The 15,794-nt window shown below is 58.6% G+C and overlaps 1 protein-coding gene across 3 annotated transcripts; it reads right to left on the bottom strand.

Moving 5' to 3' along the window:
• Positions 1-1,473: 1,473 nt before the first annotated feature.
• CRYAA (crystallin alpha A) lies at positions 1,474-4,089 on the bottom strand. 3 transcript variants are annotated; one of them, XM_087817941.1, is made up of 4 exons: positions 3,901-4,089; positions 3,577-3,663; positions 2,301-2,423; positions 1,474-1,683 (listed from the first exon to the last, which is right to left on the bottom strand). In XM_087817941.1, the coding sequence occupies exons 1-4, from the start codon at positions 4,087-4,089 to the stop codon at positions 1,474-1,476; spliced, it is 609 nt and encodes a 202-aa protein (XP_087674067.1). The 3 variants fall into 3 exon arrangements, with proteins under 3 accessions (XP_087674067.1, XP_016073749.2, XP_016073750.2); XM_016218263.2 differs by having other exon boundaries at positions 3,595-3,663; XM_016218264.2 differs by lacking the exon at positions 3,577-3,663.
• Positions 4,090-15,794: the final 11,705 nt, after the last annotated feature.

The following is a 15,794-nucleotide window of genomic DNA, read 5'->3' as shown; positions in this document are numbered from 1 at the left end:
CCTCAGTGCCTCCTGACATACAGGTTAGGGGTGACACTGTAATACCACCCAGGGCACCACCCTGAGGGCTGTCCGCTGGGCTCCACCAGAGTCCAGTGTCCCCACCTCCAGTCCCCTGGAGAGGGCCCTTTACACGGCCTGACCACTGTGGCAGTGCCCATCCGACCACAGTGTCCACTGGCGACGCCGCATCTGGCCACCACCTCACCTCTCTGTGGTCACTGTGCCCGTCAGGGCCCTGGCTGAGCCACCCCTCCCTAGGCTGCTGCTCCCAGGCCTCATCTCCTCCCCATCTCAGGGAGTCTGGGGCAGTGAGGCCGCCTGCTCTTGGTGGGGGGTGCTCAGCTCTGGTGTCCACAAGCCCTGGGGGACCCCTGTGCCTATTTCATGGAGGGGGAGGCAGCCTGAGGGGGTGCCTTCCACATGGGGAGCCAATGCATGGTGTCACTTAGAGGTGGGCACATTCTGACCACCCTGGATGCCGTGTCTCATCCCGTGGGAACCAATGGGGCAGGATCCTTAAAATGCAACCCAAGGGAGCCTGGAGAGAAGCCCCCAAGGGAAGGGAGGCCAAGGCCAGGAGAGGGAAGGCCCACCTGGCACCCGGTTCCCACGGGGGCTGGGGAAGGGAGCCTGATGGTCTCCCTTCCACCTCCCCCGCCTCTTCCTCCCTCCATCCCTCCAAGTTTTGAAAACCCTCTCCCTCCTGGGAAGCTGGGTGGAGAGACTGGGAGCGAGGAGGTGACCAGTCACTTAGAGACAGGACAGGAACAGGTGGAGCCCTGTGTCCCTCCCCCCTCACACCCCCACTCTGAGTCACAGCTCCCCTTCTCCACTACTCTCCACACTTCCCCGATGGAGACAGCAGGGCCACCAGACGGCAAGTTGCTTGTGTGACCTGCTCTTTATTGACTGCCACGGGCTGCACTGTCGTGGGCAGCCAGATGCCCAGAGAGCTACTACAGAGAGAAAGGAGGAGGGAGGGTGGTCTGAGAGGAGCCGGCTGCCGAGGGCCCAGGCACACGGGGCCTCCCATCGACAGACCTCGGGGCACCGGGACACGTGGGCAGGCACACAGCTCGGCCCTGACACAGGCGTCCACTGCCACGGGTCAGATGCACTTGGCTGGGAGTCACCCAGAGATGGCTCAGCAGGGGTGTCCTTCTTCTGACCACTCAGTGAGTTGAGGGGCCTGCATCCCCCAGGAGGGCGGGACTGTTGCCCAAAGAAGCTGGGATGGCTGTCACTCCCACATCTAGCTGGTGTTGGGATCTGGGTCACCCTGAGGCCACAGCACCTCGGACCGAGGCCCCAGGCTCTCCGGGCTACTCCCGCAAACCCTCACTCCTTCAGAGAAGAGGAAAGAAAATGAAAACAAGGAAAGGGAAGGAAGACAGTTGTCCCACTTTCTAGGGTCCCCTGATGGGTGGGTCACAGGGGCAGCAGCGGGTGGCAACCGAGGCCAGGGGGAGCTTAGGACGAGGGTGCAGAGCTTGGCTTCTCCTCCCGCGACACGGGGATGGCGCGCTCGCTGTGGCCCAAATCCAGGCCAGACGGGACCTTGGGGCCAGAGAAGGTCAGCATGCCGTCGGCAGACAGGGAGCAGGAGACAGCCGACTGGTCCACGTTGGCAGGCAGGCGGTAGCGGCGGTGGAACTCGCGGGAGATGTAGCCGTGGTCATCCTGGGCGGGGTCAGGGGAAGGCGCCGTCAGGAACGCCACTACTGCGGTGGCCGGAGAGCTCCCGTGGGGAAGGACCGCTGAGCTCGCCCAGGGCGGGCGGCAGGGAGACTGAGGTTTGCCCTGGCCTGCCCGGGTCCCTCACCGCCCAGGAGTTGGCGATTCAGACTAATTTCGCTCTGAAATCTCACAGATGGTTCTGCGCCTGGCCCTGGATCAGGGTTCCCCTGTGTCTGTGACCCCACAGACCACTGAGGCTCAGGAAGGGCACTGGTGGTGAAGGGCTGCTGAGAGGCGAACATGTCAGCACACGCCAAGCGTCTGGAGCAGCGATAAATGTCAGCCACACTGTCATCACAGCCCGCCCTCCAGAGCTGGGTTCACGTGGAAACCTGTGTGGGCTCGGAGCTTGCCACTTTGGCGCTTGGCATTTCAGGGGTCCCTCCTAATCCCATCCCATCAGGTAGGTGATTTGGGCATAGCTGGGGACAGTCCTAGCCATTCACCCGGCTGCTGGGCCTGCAGAGGGCTCAGGAGCCACCTCCCACCACTGGGAGCCAGCTCTGCTCAGGTGGACGTGGCGCCCCCTCCTGGAGAAGGGCCAGGGTTCGAGGGCTCACCTGCCTCTCGTTGTGTTTGCCGTGGATCTCCACGAAGTCCTCCTGCACCTTCACCGTCAGGTCCTCCGGGGAGAAGTGTTTCACGTCCAGAAAGATGACAAACTTGTCCCGGTCAGACCGGACCTGAAACCCAGACACTCATGTGGGTCTCCTGCAGGGCCGAGGCTCAGGGAGGGAGCTTGTTGGCCCTGCCCAGCTGGCCAGAGAGGTCGGTGTGGAGTGGCCTGTGGCTCTGTCCCCAGTTATCAGAACAGAAACTGCAGATTACAGCTCTAACCTCTCCTTAGACACACCCAGGGGAACAGAGTCTCAGGAACCAGTGACAAGGGACTGTGTGGACCCTCAGCTGACAACCAGACTAGGGGTGTGAGGCGGTGGTGTCTGTTGATGTCTGGCTGGTAAACGGCTGACTGGCTGTTTATGGCTGGGCAGCAGTTGTGGGTTGGTTGGCTGGTTGGTTAGAGGTTGGCCGGTTGGTTGGTTGGATAAGGTTGGTTGGCTGGCTGGTTGGTTGGTTGGTTGGATAAGGTTGGTTGACTGGCTGGTTGGTTGGGTAAGGTCAGTTGGTTGGCTGGCTGGTTGGTTGGTTGGTTGGATAAGATTGGTTGACTGGCTGGTTGGTTGGGTAAGGTCAGTTGGTTGGCTGGCTGGTTGGTTGGTTGGTTGGTTGGATAAGGTTGGTTGACTGGCTGGTTGGTTGGGTAAGGTCAGTTGGTTGGCTGGCTGGTTGGTTGGATAAGGTTGGTTGACTGGTTGGTTGGTTGGGTAAGGTCAGTTGGTTGGCTGGCTGGGTGGACCCAGCACTTGGACTAAGGCTGCTTCCTTGGCTTCCTCTCATTTCTCCATCAACAACCCAGAGCCCTGTCCCTTTGCATCGCCTGGCCTTGCCGGATGCCCACACGCTCACCTCCAACTGCACTGCGCACAGAGCATGTTCATCCGCCCCCCTCACTCACTCAGCATGTTTGTTTAGGCACTTTGGGCTGCTGGAGTGGGTGGGCATGTCTCAGACCCTGTGTTTAGACAGTGGGCAGACCCAGCACCTCCAGCCCCTGGACCTGGGGTCCATCCCGGCTGGGAAAGGGAAGACCAGTGGCTCTTGCTGCCTTCCCTTTGGGCCTGGCCCTGGCAGGCATGGGGCGAACCCTCTCTCCTCATCTCTGCTGGCAGCAGGGGGCGTCAGGCAGGAGGCCCTCCGCTCAGGACGTGGGGCAGCACCCCCCACCCAGCCTTCCTGCTAGAGGGGGAGCCGGACAGTGCTAAACACGCAGCTCGCGGCTGCCGGGGAACTTGCCTTGGCTGGGTTGCTCTTGGGGCCTCCGGCAAGTGGTTGGTGCATTACACACCACATGTGGGTCATGAGCTGATGGAGGAAAAGACAGCGTCGGGCTCCAGCGGCTCCCCCTCCCGGCCCCTCCCTGGAGGCAAGGGAGGCTCTGCTGTGGGGGCGCCCCCGCCTCTGCGTGTGGGGAGGAACTGGGGCGAGGGGAGAAGTGGCCCCGCAACCGCGGCCGTCCACTCCACACGACAGGACGAGAGCTCAGCCCTCAGCAATCCCGCTGGCCCTCCAGCCACGCCGGGCCCCGACCGGCGGCCTTACCTCGGAGATGCCGGAGTCCAGCGCGGTGCGGAGGAGGGACTGGCGGTAGTGGGGGCTCACGGTGGAGGACAGGAAGGGCAGCAGGTCGTACTCAAAGAGGCCCTCCCCGAAAAACTGGTCGAACAGCCGGCTGGGGTAGAAGGCGCCCAGGGCACGTTTGAACCAGGGGTGCTGGATGGCGACGTCCATGTCGGGCGTGGGCACTGCAGCTCCCGGGGCTGGTGGCAACTCAGGCAGGGGCCTCTGGGCAGCGCAGTAGGGAGCCGGGGCTCGAGCCCTCCCTATATACGCCTGGGACACAATGCAGGCATTAGGGGGATTTAATGCCTGCATGAGCTAAGGAGAGAGGCCGTCCAGTCAGCAGAAACAGGGCCCTGGCTGAGAGCCCACCACTACCAGCCCCGGGCACCGACCAGCAGGCCTCCCCGAGGAGCAGCTCTGTGCAGGCCCCCTGCCGCCCCTCGCCAGGGGGACAATGAACCGGGTGGAGGTCAGCTTTCTGCCTCCCTGGTCCTGTGGGACCCCACGGCCACCCTACCTGTGGGCCCTCACACCCCCGTGTCACAGACGAGGGAACTAAAGCACAGAGGCTAAACAAGTGGTCCCCAAGCCCCACAGCTACTAGGTGAGGGCTCATCAATGTTCAAAGCAGAATTACCTCTGTTGCTTCTTCCTGCTAACAAAAATTATGCAGATGTGCAAAAATCTAAGGAAAGAGAAAATACAAGCAATGAAAAGCACCTGTTGCCCAGGCTGGTGTGGTCCAGGGGTTAGAGCCTGAGCTTACCCACCAAAGGGTCGCAGGTTCGATTCCCAGTCAAGGGTATGTGCCTGGGTTGCAGGTGCCATCAGGGGCATAAGTTGATATCTCTCTCTCTCCAGCCCCCTCCCTTCACTCTCTCCATAAAAATCAATATCCTCGGGTGAAGATTAACAACAAAATTTTTTTTAAGTGTCCGTCACTCCAGCACCGGGGGCCCTATCGTGGGGTCCATGTGCATCTAGACGGCCAGGCAAGTTCACTTTTACAGGCATGGATCCCACACACGCCCGGCTCTGCCCCATATGCTCACCCTGGTGTCGACCCCACTAACGTGTCCTCTCCCGGGCATGACGTCCCTGAAGCCAGGCACCGGTCAGGCTGTGACCCGTCCCTGCTGTCACTGTTAGTGGCAAGGCCTGGCTCCTTTTGGGCTTCTCTCTCTGTAGCCCTGTCCACTCACTCTCAGCAGCATGTGTTCCCAGAGGGGACCTGCCACTGGTCAGTTTTTAGGCTTTCGATGTTTCCCGGTTGTAAGGCTTTTGATGTTTTTCAGTAGCGTGGCCTCTAGCTCACACCCACCCACAGCGAAGGAAAATGCCATTCCCATGCCCCACCGGGCTGGCTTTGTGATGGGCGACCCAGGCGGAGAGCCTTCTTATTTGTCTTCGCGCCTCCCCGTTCTAACGCGTCTGTGGCGCGCACGCCCCCTCGAAGCGCCAGGGATCCCGCAGCCTCATCTCTCGCCGCTGGACTTCGGCGGAAGGGAAGGGCAGGCTTGCCTGGGGTTTAAGCGGGATTGCAGCTGACACACCCGAGAGGGAACCGGTGTTCACAGTGGGGATTTCAGAGCCTGCCTGACACACCTCCCCTCCAGCCAGCGTGCTCCCCAGCAAACCCTTCCTGCTGCATTTCTGAGCACCCGCTGGGTGGCAAAGGGTCCTGACAAACCTGGGAATGCCGCCCTTTGCCCTGCAAATCTACAATTTCAGGGAGTCATTCCCCAGGGTGCCAGGCAGCAAGGGCCACGTTAGGGTGCAGGTAATCAGTGCTTCGGGGTGATGGCCTGGCCATGCTGATGGCAAGCTGGTGGTTCCTGCCGACACCCTGTAGGGCAGATGGGTCCCCATACCCCCCACTTCATAGACCAGGAAAGTGCAGTTAGAAGTTTAGCCTGGTTGCCCAGGTCCCTTGGCTTGGCGGAGGGGAGGGAGCTTCAGTGCAGGTCCCCCCGGGGCGGCAGCAGGAGGGCAGGCAAGGTGGTGGAGCCTCCCCTGTCCCCACCCGCCCCAAGGCGGCCGAGGCCCAGAGAGCTGCGCTGGCTGCGGGGACACAGCACACCCAGGGCAGCCGCAGCCCGGCACGTCTCCTTCCGCCAGGGCGTCTGGCAGGCTTTGCAGGTCAAAGAGAAAGGGTTAAATTTCCTAAAAATCAAAGACAAAAAGGTGTGTCTACTGAAGCTAAGAAGATGCATTGAATCCAGAGGGGTGCCCCTCGTTCAGACACCTGCTGAATGAAGGGAACTGAGGCCACCCACAGGTGGGGGGGACACAGCTGCCTGCATGGAACCTGCGTCCTGGGGGAGGGGGGGGTCGGGCCGTCACAAGCGTGTGAACCTGAGGCCGAGAGAGGAGGGCTCCCCGAGGGGTCCGCAAGCTGAGAGGCAGAGGGGCAGTAAGCTTGAGTTTGGGCTCAGGGCGGGGTCCTCTGTGAAGAGGGCAATGGGCTAAAGGAACTGGAAGGACAGAGGGACAAGTGTGGGGGCGCCATGGTTGTCAGGACAGGTCCCCAGGCTGGCTGTGTGTCTGTGTGTGTCTGTGTCTGTGTGTCTGTATGTGTATGCGTGTCTGTGTTTGTGTCGTACGTGGGAAGGCTCATGCACCTGTGTATGTCTGTGTGTCCCTGCGTGTGGTGTGTGCATTTAGGGAGCCTGAGCCACAATCCCTGAGATCATCTTTGTCTACTATCTAAACAAATCAGGGCCAGTCAGGAATTTTTGTCAAACCCTTGCAAAGCCCCGGGGTCGGCAGGAAATGCGGCCTTAAGGGCGACCCTTCCCAGAGGACATGCGGTCGCCTCTCGCATTGTTTCCGAGGCCCCACGTAAGCCCGTAAGCCCGTCCTCAGCAGTTTGGCACTCTGCTGCCGGGGAGCTGAACACGGTCCCTCTCACACAAAGGCCTCGATTTGCTTTATCTGCAGGATTCCCGCGATGCCAGCAGTCTGCCGGCGCAGGCACACCGCCCAGCACCCCGATTTTCCACTCCAGGGCCCAGCGGGGCTCACCCACAAATCCGCACTGTGTAGCAAGGGCGTTGTGGGTCAGTGGGAATGTGTCGGGCCAACCAAACTCTCCGTGAGGTGGGCAGGCAGCCTGGACAGCCACTGCCAACCCCACCACGGCCCTCGGAAAGGAGCGAGGGTCTGGCCATGCCCGCCAGCCCCTTCCAGGACAATTATTTAGCTGTTTATCCACCTACCTGTCATCTATCTATCTCTCCATGATCTATCCATTCACCTATCATCTATTTATCATTTATCTATCAGTCATCTATCCATCCATCCATGATCTATCTATCCATCCGTCTGCCATCTGTGTATTTGTCATTTATCTATTTACCTGGCATCTAGCTGGCGAGCTAGCATCTACCCTTCTTCTTTGAGAAACTCAGTCTTTGTTCGTAGCCTTCAGCTGATTGAATGAGTCCCATCACATTATGGCGAGGAATCTGCTTGCCTTGGAGTCCACTGAATGACACGTTAGTCTCACCTACACACACCTTCACAGCAGCATCTTGACGGGTGCTCGGCCACACAGCCGGGCCCCACAGCCCAGCCGAGCTGACATGTAACATTCACCGTCACTCCTGGGGGGACCTTCTTGCTGCTCTCAAAGCCACAGGAAAGGCGAGTGCTCGAGCTGAGGACGGATCCTCTTACGCAACTGCTGCGGAGAAATCACCAGAACCCAAGACATGCAGAGAGATTACGGTGGTTTTCATTCGGCGTCCAGCTGCTCCAGCTGGGAGAACTGTCAGCAGGCTCGCGTGTGAGGAGAAGAAACGGAGTGGCCCCTGGCCTCTGGAACCCACCGGCCCTCACGGCCAGAGCCTCCCGGACTAGCAGCCAAGCCCAGACAAGGCTGCTCTAGATGGTGGTGGCCAAGCTGGGCGGCTGGTAATTGCGTCCGAGCCCAGATGCAAGGTTGCTGTGCACTCACAAATCCACCCACCTCCTCTTGCTAATGAGCAACGCTCTGCCCAAAAGCAGGACAATTGCACCCCCTGGTATCCATCACCCAGCAGGCCGGGCGCTTCTGCTTCCAGGCTGTTTGGACTGTTCTGTCAAAGATGCAACCCTAAGGGCGGCAGAAGCCTGAAATATGCAAAGTCTGACCCCGATTATTGCCTCGTAAACCCCCTAATCCCCTCACACCATAGCAAGACCTGGCTCGGCTGAAACCAGCTGCCAGCAGCTGCCAAACGGAGACGTTAAAGACACAGGGTCATCCAATGACAAGAGCACCTTCTGTTCCAGGCAGAGATTCCACCTGCAGAAATGTATCCAACAAACAGAGACTCGCACAGGCGTGGAGTCGCCTGTGCACGGGGGTACTCGGGGCAGCTGTGTCTGTGGCAGAAAAACCAGACACTGGCCAACGGGGCACCGGAGGGGGCAGGGGCGCTGACTTCTGGGGCATGGGATACTCTGCAGCGCTCTGGAAATGGGAAACGTGTGCACGTGTCTCCATGGCAGCACCGCTCACAGCAGCCAAGAGGTGGAAACCACCCCAATGCCACCCGCAGAAAACGTGGGCTAAAGAAAACGTGGCATACGCACACAGTGGGACATTACCCGGCTGCAGAAAGGAAGGGCACCTGAGACACAGCGCAACGTGGGGGAACCTGGAGGACGTCACGCTGAGTGAGACAAGCCAGTCCCAAAAGGACAGGCTGTGTGATTCCACTAATAGTGGGCCCCTAGAGGAGTCCCATTCACAGAGACAGAAAGTAGGACGGGGGGGGGGGGGGTCAGGGGCTGGGGGAGGGGTCCGGGAGTTAGTGTTCAATGGGGACAGAGTTTCATTTCAGGAAGATTGGACGTTCTACAGATGGACGGTGGGGATGGTTGGACGCCAGTGGGAATGTGCTTAATGCCACTGAGCTGTGCACTTAAAATGGTTAAAATGGTAAATTTTAGGTTATGCATTTTTTACCACAATTTTTAAAAATGAGGACTCCTGCCTGGCTGGCGTGGCTCAGCGGCTGAGCATCCGACCTGGGATCCAGGAGATTGCGGTTCGATTCTGGGTCAGGGCACATGCCCGGGTTGGGGACTCGATTCCGGGCTCGGTTCCCAGTAGGGGGCGCACAGGAGGCAGCCGATGAATGACTCTCATCGTTGATGTTTCAACTCTCTCTCCCCCCCTCTCTTCCTCTCTCTGAAATCAATAAAGACATATTCTTTCTAAAAATGAGGCCTCCTAATGTTGTGATACAGAAATATCTCCAAGTAATTGCACGGAATCAGGTGGAGAGCGACGTGTGCAGTGCGCTAACACTGGCACCAACACGTTTACTGTCGTCCAGTCCTCACAGACGTGCAGCCAGCCGACTGACTCCACCGGCTGAGAAACGGCCACCGGGCACAGACACCCCCCCCCCACTAAACCCCGTCGCTCAGGCTGAACACCTCCATTCATACCCTCTCCTGCCACGTCCAACCCATCAGCAGGGTCTGGCACCTCCACCCCCAAAACCTTACCGAATCACCCAGTTCACCCCACCTCCAAGCCCCACCCTGGTCCAAACCAGATCACCCTCCCAGGGTCAGCTCCCTGACCCATCTCCCTGCTGTCTTACCCCCAACACTCCAGCACGACTTTTTAAAAAACAGCTTTATTAAGATATCATCCACATGCCGTAAAGCTGTTATAAAGAGTACAGCTCAGTGTTTTAAGAGTAGGCGCCGAATTGTACATCTGTCTCCACTATAAATTCCAGAACGTTCCCATCACCCCTGAAAGAAACCTCATACCCGGTAGCAGTCACTCGCATCGTCCCCTCCCCCGGCCCCGGGCCTGCTAAACTGCGTCCTGTTGCCCCGGATTTGCCTGTTCTGCATATTTCATAGAAATGGAGTCCCACGGCCTGTGGTCCCGTGCGCCTGGCCTTCCCTCAGCCTTGCGTTCTCAGGCCTCTCCGTGTCGGAGGGGACCAGGGCTTCCTTCCGCCCGTGGCTGTCTGTCCCGCTGCGCGGAAGGACCGCCGTGTGCTCCTGAGGATGGGCCATCTGATGGGCCTCGGGTCGTCTCCACCTCTGGCTGCTGCGAGCAACGCTGCCATGAACAGTCACATGCAGGTCTGCGTGAGACTGAGCGTCATTCTAAAATCAGTAGCTGCCACTGATCCGTTCAGCGTTTGACCTGACGTACTTCACTTCTGAGACATTTAAAAACATTAATCAGGTCTCAGTTCTCTTCTTGTTCAAACTCCTCAGGGGCACCTACTGATTTTAGAATGACAATCCGCCTCGGGGCCGCAGCCCTCCAGACCCCAGGAGCACCTGTCCGCACTTAGGCGGCCTCACCTGCCCTCTGCTCCGTCCCTGGGCCCAGCACACGGCCACTCCAGCTCCCTCCACGTGCCGAGCTCCCCCCCTCCAGCCTCTGAAGTCCCTGTGCCCTCCACCTGGATTGTCCACTCCCCACTCCACATCTGTTAAGTCTCAGCTCCTATACCATGACCTTGAGTGTCCTTCGCTGGTCATCAGAGGGTCCCCACACGGTGCTGGGCCACCAGCTCTCAGGAATCTGCAGTGCCCGTTCCACCTCTTCTGCGTCGACTTCCCAATGGGTCTGCCATCAGCTCGGACCCGGCTGATACGCAGTGGTATCGCCTCCTTGACCGTTCTAAGAGATGGCTGCTGAGCGGTCAGAGGTCAACTGGACACCAGTCACCGAGTAGAACTGTCCTCGCCACAGTGGAACTAGTGTCGAATTCCATCTGAAAGCCACACGCGGCAAAGATCCCGTGTCAGTTACCTATTGTCACAATCAATGCCGCATCACAAATCATCCCAAAACAACCACCCTTTTATCAGCTCCGGGTTCTGGGGACCGGCCACTGACGCTGGCCCAGCTGGGGCTCGTCCACCCTCCGCTGGGCACCGATGCTGCCCCAGGAAGGAACACAGTGCCCCTGCCAACTCAAAGCTCCAAACCGCCTCCTCCGGAAAAGCTTGCGTCCAGTCCCCTGCATCTCTTTACCTGCCTCCCCTTCCACACCCCCAGGCTGGCCCAGCTTCCCCTCCTAGACCCAGGACCTGGCTCCCCATCTCCCTGCAGCCGCGGCTGGCGGTCGTAGTGAAGGCTGCTGTGTGATGGCCACTTTCGGGGGCAGCCAGTGAAGGGAGGGGCTTGGGAGGGCTTTGGGCTACTCTTGGAGATGCTGGACAAAGGGATGGTTCACAGCCCGGGCAGGACAGGGCAGGACGGCTGGAGAGTCCATCATGCGACTCAGAATGGAGCACAATTTAAAATGTACAAGTTGTTTATTTCTGGAACTTTCCATTTAATATTTTCAAATCACTATTGACTGCTGATAAACTGAAACCACAGAAAGCAAAACTGCAGATAAGGGAGGGCTACTGTACTTTTCAAAAGATATTCAGGCCCGGCCTGTGTGGCTCAGCGGTTGACCATCAACCCGTGAACCACGAGGGCACTAGTTCGATTCTGGGTCAGGGCACATGCCCGGGTTGTGGGCTCCATCCCCAGTAGCGGGTGTGCAGGAATCAGCCAATTGAAAATGTTTCTCTCTCATCAATGTTTCTATCTCTCTGTTCCTCTCCCTTCCTCTCTCTAAAAAGCAATAAAAACAAATTTTTTTGAAAAAAAAAAAACACATTCAGGAAGGGACTGTGTGGAGCGGTTGTGCAGAAATAATAAAAGGTTTGTTCCCTTCCAGTTCAGGCTCTCCGCAGTGAGTGGTATCAGAGGCGGGGCCTCTGGGAAGCGAGTCGGTCACGAGGGCTAAGGCCTCGCGAGTGGGGCTAGTGCCCCTGTAAAAGTGACCCCACAGGGTTCCTCTGCCCCATCTCCCGCCGAGGTCCCAGCGAGACGACAGCCGTCTCGGAACCAGGAAACAGGCCCGACACCCAGCCTGCCGGTGCCTGGGTCTGGGCCTTTCTCCAGCACGGTGAGAAATCAGTGTTTGCTGTCCCAGGCCCCGGTCTGAGGCACTTCGTTAGAGCAGCCTGAGCTAGGATGACAGCGCAGGGACCGCCGCGGTGACGTGGGGCACACAGCACGGCCAAGGGGAGGGAAAGGAGCAGAGGTGGTTGAGAGAAGCTAAGGGGCTGGGACGCACGTGAGAGTGAGGGAGTCAGACGCCCACGGACAGCCCACCCGAGCTTATGGTGGGGATGCCTGACGGTCACGAAAAGCCTGGGCATGTCCTCGCCCTGCACCTGCTGCCAGTTGATAGGCACCCCAGCTGCTGAGGGGCCCCACTGGGCACTTACTGATAAGAACAAGGGGAGAAGCAACTATGGCAGGGCACACCGCGGCCATAAACACCGAGTATGTGAGGACCACGGGGAGTTTCGGTTTGGGCGAGGCAGCTCTTCGATGATCTAAAACCCTCCTAAGACCCTCGGCAGTCACACCGTCTCGGTGGGGATTCCTCCTGGACGGTGCAGGTGAACCACACAGCAGCCCCTTGAAAGAGGTCCCGCCTCCGACACTGGCATCTCCGTTCCCCAGCAACGCGCTCTACCCACAGGGGACTGTGACTTTTGCACTGGCAGCTGGAAATCAGTTCCTTGGCTGGTCGCCTCCTGGTACAGAAAGATACACTTCACATTAAATTTGGACTTTATTCCTTCATCTCCCCTCGCCTGGAACAATAGTGCCATTAATCTGTCACTTGTTTGGAGTATGTCATTTCCTTGTTTTGCTTATTAAGAAACATGATCTTGGATGCTATTGGCTTGTGAAATTCCCACAGTGAACCTGTGCTACATAGATTGATGGCAAAGACAGACTCAGTTTCTGAGCATAACTTTGACGGCCTGCCAAAGCAAAAACAAAACAAAACAGCGTTCTTAACTACCAGGCTACACCCAGGACCCCTGAGGACTCAGGGAGTCCTCTTAACTTTGGAGGCTAAAATCCCTTTAGAAATCTGACAAAATTATGGAGAATATTAGCCCCCAGAAAGACAGGCATAAGCTAAAATCTTGTATACAGGTGCCAGGGTTCCATATATACTTATGTATGTTAACTCTACACTTATTGATGAGTCCCAAATATGCCACTCCCCTGGGCCTCACCCCTGAGCCTTAGATACCCAAATCCGAAGGCCAGATGTGGCTACTTAAGTCTAAATTAGTTAAAATTAAATAAAATTTAAAATTCAGTACCTTCATCACACTAGCCATGTTTCAAGTGCTCAAGAGCCACATGTGGTCAGTGGCTGTCATATCACTGGACAGCACAGATAAAAGCATGTCCGTCATCACGGAATGTTTTATCGGACAGTGATTTGTACGAATGGTTGCTGGTCATTTCTACCTGAAATTCCGACAGGCCATCCACATCCACGCTGTATTAGTCGGCAGAGCTACAGTGACAACACTAAGGTCTAAGTTTAAAAATCTTACAAATATCTTCCTAGCTCCTTAGCCTGCAGGGCAGCTGGGGGGCTGACCCAGGATGCAGGGCTGCTCAGGCCGGTTCCCCACACTTCTCATTCAGGCCCCGACTGCAGGGGAGCAGACACTTGGAACCTGCTCTTATTCCTCTCACATTCCACAGGTCAGAGCAAGGTGCAGGGCCAAGTCCCAAGCAGTGGATGGGTCATAACATGTCCTCTGTCTGTGGTGACCCAAGGGCAGGCAGGACAGGAAGGAAAGGCTGTGAAAAAGTAACAGAGGCCAGAACTACCCCCAGATCAGTTCCTCCTGGGCCATTTCCTGCCCTGGTAGGTGCTGACTCTCCCCTTGGCCACTCAGGAGCAGTCTAGAAGCACAGGCCATGCCTGGCCTCTACACTCACCGCCCTGCCAGAAACACACAGAGGCAGTGACGGTAAGACCTCCACTCAGGCAGCAGAGGGGTGAGCAACACGGGGTTCCCAGTGTGGCTGGGAGGGTGGAGGGGATCAGAGGGCAGCAGGGCAGGGTCGCCAGGCTCCTCCCCAGACCGGTGCAGTGGGTGAGCTCAAGAGCTTAGGGTTCCAGCCCGCCCAGCAATTTCCTTTAGAAGGGACCAACATTTAACTATCCGAAGCTGCCTTTTGGGATATTAATTTAAACTGCTTGTTAAGAAATGAGACTCAGAGGGAGCCTTTCACCCTCCCCACTTTCCCGTCCAAGAAATTCAGGGAAACCTGCTTCAGGAAAGAGATGTTAGGGTGCTGCCTCAGCCTAATTTGAAGTAAATACGGTAAATAAGAGGGCTCGCCCCGGCCGGTTTAGATCGGTGGTTAGAGCGTCGGCCCATGGACCGAAGGATCTCGGGTTCGATTTCTGCCAAAGGCTCAGTTGAAGGCTCGATCCCTGGCCCCGGGGGCCCGAGTGCAGGGGGCAACCAATCCATGTATCCCTCTCACATCGATGTTTCTCTCTCTCTTCCACTCTCTCTGAAAAGCAATGGAAAAAATATCCTCCGGTGAGAATAAAAAATAAAAAAATTTTAAAAATAAGAGGGCTCAGGCAGGTGCCCATCAGATACCCCACCTCCCACTGTTTGAGTTGCCGAGCGAGGATTTTCCTCACAGGCGTGTTCTGCTCTTCAACTACCTGTAAATCGCTCACCCTCGTTTCTGAGATCTAATACCCCGTTCCCACCACCCCCCCTTTCTCCTTTGTCCAAAAATGTCTTATATAACCAACGCTGTCTCCCCGTCTTTGGAACTGTCATGGGGTCATCACGCCTCTGAGAATTCCCCATGCAAACGTACATTAAGCTTTTATTTTCTCCTGTTTGTGAATCTGGTTTTTGAGCCCGGGCTGGAACTTACAAGGTGGGAGGGAAAGTATTCATATGTGCTCAGCCCCCCACAATTGTAAAACCCTTTTTAAACAGCGATGTGTCCCCTCGCAGTGCTGGAGACTGGCGTCTGCGATGGAGGCGAGGCTGGGCTGGTGTCTGGGCGCCTCTCCCTGCGGGGGGACCCTCCTGTGTCCTCACTGAACCCTAATCTCACCTCGAAACCCTCGGGTCGGGTGGGTGAGGCCCCCCTCTAACCGCCTCTGCAAGGACCCTGCCTCCAACGACCCCTCGGAGGCGCTGGGAGCCGGGGTGCGGGGTCAGGGCTTCAACACGCACGTGGGGGGACACAGCTCCCCGGTCGCAGCAGCGCTGGTCCCTTTCCGCAGCCCGCCCCCCAGGACCGAGCCCGGCGCCTGCCGCCCCGGCCCCAAGTCAGGGCCCCCCATTTCTCACCAAAACTCCTCCGCTAACCGCCCCCTCCCCTCTGGCCCGCTCCCCCAAACCCAAGCAGGGCTCTAGCGATGTCGCCCCGAGACTCTCGTCCCTGGTGGTTCAGACACTAAGCTGCGCGCTGCCGGGAAGGGGCGCTCAGGCCACCCCGAAACAGGGAGGGTCCCCCGGGTCATCCAGGGGGGCCCAGCTTAGGAACTGGGGCCCTTAAAAGGGCCGGGCCCCCACGCGGCGCGCCTCCCGAGAGCGGGGGGCGGGGGCCGGGGCGCCCCCACTGCATCCCCCGAGCACGAGGGCGGGGAGGAGGGGTCTTCCCGGAGGAAAGGTTGCAAAGGCGGCGCGGGTCCCCCAGGGAGGTGCGGGGACGGCGGCGCCCTGCCGGTCTCCTGGCTCCGCGGGCCCAGCCCCGGGACCCCGCGGAGGAGCCTCGCCCGCCGCCTTCCCCTCGGGGCCGCGGTTCGCGCGCCGGGCTCCCCGGGGCCGGGCGCGGGGGCGGGCGCAGGGCCGGGGCGCGCCGGCAGGGGGCGCCGGCAGGCGGCACGCGGGCTCCGGGGTCGTGGAGACCACACCTCCCGCGGGCCCCCAAGCCCCGCCCACGCGCAGGCAGCGTGTGTCCCGATTGGGCAGCGCCGCCACGCCGTGGGGGCGGGGCGAGCGTCGTCGCGTCCGGGTGACGTCTCCCGCGGGCG

The sequence above is a fragment of the Miniopterus natalensis genome, chromosome 6 (genome assembly GCF_054644295.1).
Source record: "Miniopterus natalensis isolate mMinNat1 chromosome 6, mMinNat1.hap1, whole genome shotgun sequence".
Lineage (NCBI taxonomy): Eukaryota > Metazoa > Chordata > Mammalia > Chiroptera > Miniopteridae > Miniopterus > Miniopterus natalensis.
This window is presented reverse-complemented; position numbering and strand designations above follow the sequence as displayed.

Bases quoted from the DNA above. Each gene is read 5' to 3' on its own strand.
- CRYAA (XM_087817941.1), bottom strand. From the start codon at position 4,089: ATGGACGTCGCCATCCAGCACCCCTGGTTCAAACGTGCCCTGGGCGCC. The intron at 2,424-3,576 runs GCGAGCTGCGTG...TCTGGGTTTCAG, and splicing joins AGGCAAGTTCCCCGGCAGCC to GTCCGGTCTGACCGGGACAA. The intron at 1,684-2,300 runs GTGAGCCCTCGA...GACCCCGCCCAG, and splicing joins GCAAACACAACGAGAGGCAG to GATGACCACGGCTACATCTC.